Here is an 8,638-nt window from a genome sequence, read left to right on the forward strand (position 1 = left end):
CTGCACAGAGGTAAGTACCTGGCCCCAGGTCACAGGGCTAGGAAGTAGCAAAGCCGGGTGTCATTCAAACCAGGCAATCGGATGCAAACCCACGCTCTGAACTATGATGTTATAGGAACAGTTGATCACACTGGGGTTAAAAGTGTCGGGGCTGAGATTCAAGCTCAGATCTATGAGGCTCCAAAATCCTTGCTGGAGATGGTAAGGAGGTTCGGGGCTGCCAAGATATTTCTGACACCTACTCCCCAATTTCCCAGGGTGCCCAAGGTTATTCCTCTACCACTTCCATTTCCAGAGTCTAAGTTCCTTCCTTAGTCCCCTTCTACCACCCCACCCACTCTTTACTGAACCTCCCTGGGGTGGGGATCCGGGCATCTTCACTCACCCACTCACCCTGGGCCCTTATCCATGGGCCATAGCAGGTACAGTGACTAGGCCCATAATACTTTCAGGAGACAATGAAAATGTGTTAGTTTCTTTTAAAACCAGAAGGAGAGAGAAATTAACATTTAGGTCAAAAAGAAAATTTAAATATGTAATGTTAATGTGTTCCTCTTTATACCAATGTAGTCATAAAATACAATTTTTAGTAATTTATTATCGAGGAAGGGGCCATAGGAGGAGAAGTGTCCAGGGCCCAGGAAAACCAGAATGCAGCCCCGCCCACAGCCCAGTAACAGGAATATGCTCTCAAACTCCCTTCACCAGACCCTATTCATGATCCCCTCCCCTGCCAAAGGGCCTCCCTAAACTGGAGGAGAAATATACCATAATAGGACCAGAATTCACACAGGAAAAAGGAAGTCTGGTTTCTCGGCCCAGCTCTGGGTGACCTGGGGTTAGTTTCTTAAATTTTTGTAGGTTCCACTTTTCCTCCTCTGTAAAATGAGAGAGTTGGGCTAGCATTGGTCACAAAGATCTATCAGCTCTATGGTCCTGATTCTTGGATGGGCTAATTCTTGGAAAGCGTTACTGTTGGCCCAGCAGTCAGACAGACCTGGTTCTACCTACTGGTCAAGGTAACTTGACAAGTTAAGGAATCTCTGTGCCTCTGTCCCCACACCTGTGAAATGGGGCTAACAGTGTCTACGTTTTTCACAGCGTCTGGCAATAGTAATTGCTCAAAACAAATGCTAAGTTTTTGTTACTATTATTGTTTGTGATTCTACTTCTGAGAATCCTGCCTCAAGAAGAATACAAGGTTATTATTTTTAAATACTCCATCTGCTGTCACTGACCCTCATTTTCGCCTGGCTACAGCCTGTCTCTGGCAACTTGTTCCTGGTTCCTGAGCTCTGCCTCATGCCTCTGTCCCATCCCTCATGGGGAGATGGCTGAGGGAAGCATCTGGCACCACACCATGGCTAGTTGTCCAGGGGCCAGGGAGGAAGTGAGCGGTAAAGAGAGGTAAGCTGGCAAAGATTGCATGCATGCCCGCTTTCCCTAACTCCCTCTTGTCATTTCTCTCCCACTCATCTCCCACTTCCTCTCAAAGAAACACAAGAAAGTTATAACCCAAACTCATGAACACCATCTTTTTCTCACCTCTTCAGTGCAAATGTCTGTCTGCCTCCAATCTGCCAGCACAAGAAGCTCTTGTAACATTCCTCATTTTACCAGACCTTCATTCCTTTGATTACTGTCCTGGCTCCTCCTCCCCCAATCTCTGTCTTGTTACTCTCCCTCCCAGGAGGTTCCCTTGGGGACACAGACAGCCCCTACCTGCAGCTTTCCAGCTGCTCCAGTGTAACCCCCTCCCAAGACATCCCTGACAAGGCTGCCACCTTTGCCCCTATCCCTGGCCTCTAAGGGACCTGCCCAGCTGAGTGGTTGTTGCCATGGAGACCCACCTGCACCCAGGCCCCACTCTCCTCTCAACCCCTAACCTAGTTGAACCTCTCCCAACACACACACACACACACACACACACACACACACCAAAAGAGAGAGGCTCAGTATAGACCTGACCTGTAATTCTTTCCCTCTCTTTCTCCTAGCTCCCCACCCAGGTGCAGATCCACAGTTCACACACTGTCACCCCGAAAACCTAGGGCCCAGCAGCCTGCCCCCACAATGATAAGAGGCAAGCAGAAGCTCTTATGTGACGGAAAGCCGGCGGGGGGAGGGGCAGGGATTGATTTACAGTAGGTCCTGTTCCCCAGACACTGCCTTTTCCCTAACCTTCAAGTGTCCCCCTCCCATCCAGACCCCCCCCACCCCGGCAGGAGGCTTGGACTACAACTCCCAGCAGGCCGTGCAGCCTGAAGTCCTGGGCTGGAGGAGCAAGGCACGCTGGGAGATGGAGTCTCGGCGTGTTGCACCTGCCGCAGGAACCAGTGAGGGGAGGAGGGTGGATGGAGAAGATGGAGTGCGGGTGCGGTGGGAGCAGGCTGCGGGGCCTCTTTCCCGGAATCCAAGCCTTTCCATCCTCTGCGGAAGCAGACGGACACATGCTCACTCGCTACCCTTCTCCAAGGTCCGGCAGAGAAAGAGCCCCCTCCCCCACCCTCCCTCCGCCCCCACTGAGCTCTGCAGCTCCAGCTCAGACTTCCAACCAGGAGTTGTTCCAGGTTGGGACGGACCAGCGTGACCTAGCCGGGAAAGGGGTGAGAGAGGGCGGGGCTGGAGAGACGGCACTGGGAGAAAGCGAGTGTCCACAAGTGTAAACAAAAATAAGGACCTGCAAGGACTATGCAAATGAGCTCAGAGGCACCTCCCTCATTAGGTTGGTGCGCTAAAGGCACCTGTTTTTACTGGTGTCCAGATCCCCTCCTCCCCTCCTCTCCCGCCCCTCCCTCTGACCCACCGGTCACTCACTCACCACCTTCCAGCGATCCTTGACCACGTAGTTGGCCGGCAGAATGTCGGCCTGCTCCCCTCCCCCACTCATGTTGGTTTCGTCCTTAGGAGCAGCCGCTAGGCCCTGCATCCGCCAGCCGGAGGGAGGGGTGTCCGCAGGACCTGCCCTGGGGGGGCCATCTACCTGGGGGAGTGCAGAGGGGCTGTGAGTGGAGAGGACCAAGGACCACCTTGCAGATATGCTGAAGGGGAGCTCCATCCTTCCCAGGCCCACTAGACAGATGCTCCAGGGGTTGCTGGGGGAAGCACCCGTGGAGGTCAGAGGAGAAGACAAATACTCTCCACAGGAAAGGAGATACAAACTACTAACTAGAGATGTGAGAACCAGCAACCCACATGGATGGGAAAAGGAGAGGAAAATGATTGTGAACAGGCTGTGGGGAAAGTGTTTCCCAAAGAGACATATGCTAGCTAATGTGGGGGAGACTGCCTACCAAGGAGCACACCAGCCTGGGACCCAGGCCTGTACTGGGGAGACCTAGGCCGAGAAGGACCAATCTGAGTGACTCCACCTGTGACCCCTGGCACCCACCCCTTCCCTGTGCCACAACATGCCGGGGAGAGGTGCAACTGAGGCTTATTGAAAGGGGAAAACTGCTGACGAAGGGGTGACCCATGGGGGACACACAGCAGAGTGACAGAGACCTGTGCACCCACCAGGGGAGATGTGATCATCAGAGAATGAGGAAACACCCAGCAGCCCCTAGAGCCTGATGCTGAGTGAGGAGATGCAGCTGCTGGGAGGCACATGTATTCTCCGTGTGCCTGAGAGTGCAAGGATAGGAGTGAGGAGGTGAACATAAGGCAATGGACTCAAGACATGGGTTTTAAAGGTACAGCAGCATAAGGCCTCTCAGAGGGAGAGAGGCAGGTTGAATTGGGAGGAACTGGGGACTGCAGGGAAGCAGCCTAACAAATGAGAGACAGGAGGAGCAGGTCTGGGGAGCGTGGGTGAGAGAGCCTTTAGCCCACCTTTCTGTGTCTGCTCAGGGACCAAGAAGGAACACATCTCCTGTTGCATTAGGATAGGTACAAGCTGGGTATCAGGGAGAGTGTCCCAACTGTGAGGCTGGGAGCCAGCCAGTGTCACCCAGGGAAATGCAAGAGTGTGCATGTGTGTCTGTGTGTGTATCTGTGCATGTATCCCTCTGTGTGAGTGTGTGTATGTGTGTATTGTGTGTCTTTTTACTAACTTTATTTAGGTGACATTGGTCAATAAGATCGTATTGGTTTCAAGTGTACATTTCTATGATACATGTTCTGTATATTGCATTGGACCCACCACCCAAAGTCAAGTCATCTTCCATCACCATGTATTTGTCCCCCTTTATCCTTTTGCCTGTCTGTATGTGCCTGTGTGTGTGTGTATCTTTGTGTCTATGCCTGTACATCCATGTCTGTGTGAGCTTGTGTGTGTTTGTGTGTCTCTGTGTGATATGCATGTATAGGCAGGGAGCCAGAGAGATTACTTGAGATCTTTTCCAACCCAGTACAGGAGTGGAACCAGGGTCTTTTCTTCTTTTCTTCCCCTACACTTTCTATAAGCGCACTGCTCTGCCCTCACAATGACCTGGCATCACAGATGGAAGGAAGTCACTCAGGCTGGGTTTGGGGTGGGGTGAAGAGGAGGAAAGTGCCTAAGATATCTATGGATGGGGTGGGAACTCCATAAACCTGTCTTTCCTTGGGATGGGATAATGCCCCAGGGCTCCTGTGTCTAGCCATCCTGATTGGGGTGGGGGGGCAGCATGGAATGGTGAAGGCATGGAGACATCCTTCAACAGGTCATGGTGTGCACGAGGGACATGTGGAGAAGGGATCTTCCTGGGGAGGAACACTGTCACTCTTTTTCTGTCTTTCTTCAAGTGACTCAGCTGACTGTTTCCTGCAGTCCACACAACTGCAGAGTTTCAGAACTGATATCAAACAGGCCTCTGCCCTCCTTCTGCCAAGTGGCACATGGGGCAGGAACTTGCAGGGCAGAGAGGGCAATGGCAGGAGGAAGGGAGAGTTAGGGTTTTGAGGAGGGGGCAGTCTGGAATACACGTGGAGGAGACAGGTTGAAGACAAGATGAAAGGACCAATTGAACGGTAGGGAGGGATCCTTGAGGAGTTGAACAGGGTGACTTCTGGTGGGCCTTCCAGTCCTGTGATGGTGGATTCTATAGGTTGATGGGGGAATTTTAGGTCCTGCTCCCATTTATTGATGGGCAAGCCTAGAAGGAACAGATGAGGTGGGAAAGGAAGAGTGGAGACAGGAGGACAAAAGAGGGGTCCCTGCTTCTCCCTATTCACCATCCTTCCCACTCCCTGCCTCAGAGGACTACACTCAACTCAGACTAGGATTGGATGACACGAACACAGGTAATTTGGTTGCCCCATTGCTGCCCCCTCAGGACCTTGTGGGTGTGTGGAGGCATGGGTGAGCATGAGAGAGGGCTTTCAGAGGGGTTTTTTAGGGACATGTGTCAAAGCGCATGTTTGAGAGTGTGGGGCTGATAAGGGAGAGAGAGGTCTAAGTGGTTGGGAGCTCATGGTATGTGAATGTAGGTGTTGATGTGTAACTATGCAAGGTGTGAGCCAAGCATGTGTGGGAATCTGGAAGCCCAGGTAAGGAGAGGTAACGGAGATCAGTGAGGGCTAATGGAAATAGATGAAAAGATGTGTGGGAGGGAATGGAGGGGAATGAAAGGGACCAGGAGTGACAGGATCAGAGGAGGGGGTTGGGTAAAATAGAAACAGGTGAGAGATCATGATGGCAGGTGAAGAAGCCCCAGGACGCTGAGAAGGGTTTCTGGGCACAGTTGAAGGGGTGAGGAAGTTGGTAAGAAGGCTAGTGGCAGGAGTGGAGGGGCAGGACAAGGGAGAGAGGTTATGGAGATAGCTCGGAACGACTGGTCAGGGGCGACAGAAGATTGAAGCCCTAGAGACAGGGACAGAGGTTAGAAGTGAGGAGTAAAATATCCCGGCCTGCCGGCAGGCAGGAAAGGGTGGGTATGTGTGCCGGGGGCAGGGAGCTGGTCCAGGCCTCGGATGCGGCCCAGGCAGTGTAGGCCAGCGTCCCAGCTCGGGCGGAGTCGGCAGCAGGGAGGGGGCGCTGGGGAAGGCTGCGCTGGGAGGTGAGCCAGGCCCAAGGCCCCGCGAGTCCACAGAAGGAGCCCCCTCCCCGAACCCCGCCCGGCCCACCCCGCCTCACCTGCTCTGTGCCCGCTGCGGCTGAGGCTGCGGCCGCGGAGGCAGCGGCTTGGGGTGGCGCATCCCCCGGGACCGGGGCGGGGTGGGGGCGGGGGCGGCTCAGTGCTGCGCTGGGCGGCCCGCTCCCTCCGGCGGCGGCGGCAGCGGCGGCGGCGGCGGCGGCCTCCGGACCGGGACCATCCCGGCCCGGCCGGCCCCGATCCTCCGCGGGCGACAGCGGTGGCAGCGGCAGAGCGGGGAGCTGCCCACAATGCACTGCGCCGCCAGCATCAGCACCAACCCTGACATCACCGCCCCACCGCCCTGTCTCTTACATCACCGCCCTTTCTCTGACATCACATTCTACTCTGCTCCCCTCTCCTCCCCTGCAGCTCTGGGACTCGCGCGCGTGTGGTTCTGCTCTGGCTCTTAGGATCTCCTCAATGGTCTCAACAGTTCACTTGCTCCCCATCCCCCAGCAGGGCCCCATCACTCCTTACCTGTCCCCATGCGCCTCACCTGTCTCCATCACCCTTTACTTCTGCACTCCCAGCATGTTCCTATCACACCCCGCCTGTCCCCATCAGCCTCAACCGATTCCCTCGCTCCATCCTCCATTAGCTCATATTACTTTCCTCTAAGCTCACTTCCCCTCCCTGCCATACGTCCCCACCCACTTCCTTCTACCCATCCCTCACCTGTAACTCTCACCTCACCACGTATGTATACACCTTACCTCCCGGCTCAGCCTGGCTCTCTCTTTCTTTGGCCCTTCCTCCCATCTGCTGACAAACTCTGCCGTCGTCTCTGACTGCTCACCAAATAAGATGCACACTCTTTACCGCCACATTAAACATTCTTCCTCCAGGGCCCCACAGAGGCTACGACTGTCCTTCTGGCAGATTGGGTTGCTCAGCATTCACTGAACATACTTTGCACATTGTCTCTCTCAGGTCCTTCCTTCCATCCTCATGCCTTCGATAAATGCATACTGAGCACCTTCAACAACAACAAAGCAACAATAGCAACAGTTATTTACTCCTGCCACTATTCTGACTTTACACATATTAATTCATTTAATTCTCATAACAACCCGATGAGGTAGCGGTACTGATGTTGTACCCATTTTATAGATGAAGAAACTAAGATATAGAGATTTGAGCACTTGCCTTAGGCTACATAGCTAGCAAGTGGCAGAGCTCAAACCCTGGCTCCAGAGTCCATGCTCCTGGTCACTCTGCTGGGAGGAAGTGCCATTGAGTCTGCAAGACCAGTCAGAGGAGGCATCTCAGAGGAGGTGCATTCAATTGTCATTTTTAAAAAAATATATATTTTATTGATTTTTTACAGAGAGGAAGGGAGAGGGATAGAGAGTTAGAAACATCGATCAGCTGCCTCCTGCACACCCCCTACTGGGGACGTGCCCACAACCAAGGTACATGCCCTTGACCTGAATCAAACCTGGGACCCTTCAGTCCACAGGCCGACGCTCTATCCACTGAACCAAACCGGCCAGGGCTCAATTGTCATTTGAAGGATTAGAAGGGGCCAGGGCAGAGTGTGGGAGAGGTTTCCAGGCCGGGAGGAGAGCCTGAGGCGGCAGGGGGAGGCACATGCAAGATCATGAGGGGCCTTTGTGCTGTGCTAAGAAGACCGGATTTTCTCCCCTTGTTTTTTGAAAGTGTAGTGGATGGTGTGGTGTCATCCAGAGGCCCCTTCAGAGTCCAGGTCACCATTCCCAGGCTGGTTCCCTCTCTGGGAATGTCCCTTGGCCTAGGAAGATGCCTCATCCAAGACCATACGCCCTCCCTGGAGCATCCCAGATCTGATCAACAATCAGCCTGTGAGTGCAAAGGCCTCCACCCTTTTCCTCACCTCAGGACAGCTCTGGAGGGACATCCATTTTCAAAACTCCTGAGAGAGTCCGCTGAGGCTTCTGTTGAGACGGCATCAAAGCTCCGCTTCCCCTCCGCCCAGCGCTGCGCTCTTCACTCCTCCGTAGATGCTGGTCCTCGGAGCACTTACCAGTAAGCCTGCTGCATGGTCACCTCTGTCTGAGTCAGCGCCCACGGCAGTCAGACCTTCCGACAGGAAATCACTGAAGGATTCTGAGCAGCAATAAGACAGTCTGACCTGAGTACTGGGTTAGAATTCTAGGTTGGCCATTGGTTTCAGTACTTAAAAGTGTCGCTCTGCGGTCTTCTGGCTTGCATTGTTTCTGATGAGAAATCTGCAATTACCCTTATCTTTGCTTCTCTCTATGTAAGGTGTCTTTTTCTCTTCTGACAACTTTTCAGATTTTCTCTTTATCACTGGTTTTAAGCTATTTCATTATGATGTGTAATTTGATTCATTTTTCTTGTGCTTGGGGTTTGTTGAGCTTATTGTATCTGTGGATTTACAGTTTTCATCAAGTTTGAAATATTTTCGGCCATTATTTCTTTTTTTCCCGCCATTATTTCTTCAAATATTTATTCTGACCTCTGCTTTCCTTCAGGGGCTCCCATTACCCTGGCTGTCAGGCTGTTCAAAGTTGCCTGTTTATGCTCTGTTCATTTTCTCTCCCCACACCCTGTCTTTTTACTCACTGTGTTCATTTCTGATA

General features: G+C 53.0%; 1 protein-coding gene across 3 annotated transcripts in view; it reads right to left on the reverse strand.

The window, feature by feature from the left end:
* The window catches only part of TTBK1 (tau tubulin kinase 1), a 40,822-nt gene extending 34,507 nt beyond the window's left edge, over positions 1–6,315 (reverse strand). Inside the window, exons 1-2 of one of the 3 annotated variants that reach the window (XM_080666855.1) lie at positions 6,056–6,315; positions 2,822–2,983 (exon numbers count right to left, since the gene is read on the reverse strand). In XM_080666855.1, the coding sequence (XP_080522981.1) occupies positions 2,822–2,929 (108 nt within the window). In that variant the 5' untranslated portion in view covers positions 2,930–2,983; positions 6,056–6,315. The remainder of the gene's footprint in view (positions 1–2,821; positions 2,984–6,055) is intronic. The other 2 variants (XM_080666854.1, XM_080666853.1) reach the window with 2 other exon arrangements.
* Between the last annotated feature and the right edge of the window lie 2,323 nt (positions 6,316–8,638).

Source organism: Plecotus auritus (genome assembly GCF_963455305.1).
Source record: "Plecotus auritus genome assembly, chromosome: 4".
NCBI classification, from domain to species: Eukaryota; Metazoa; Chordata; class Mammalia; order Chiroptera; family Vespertilionidae; genus Plecotus; species Plecotus auritus.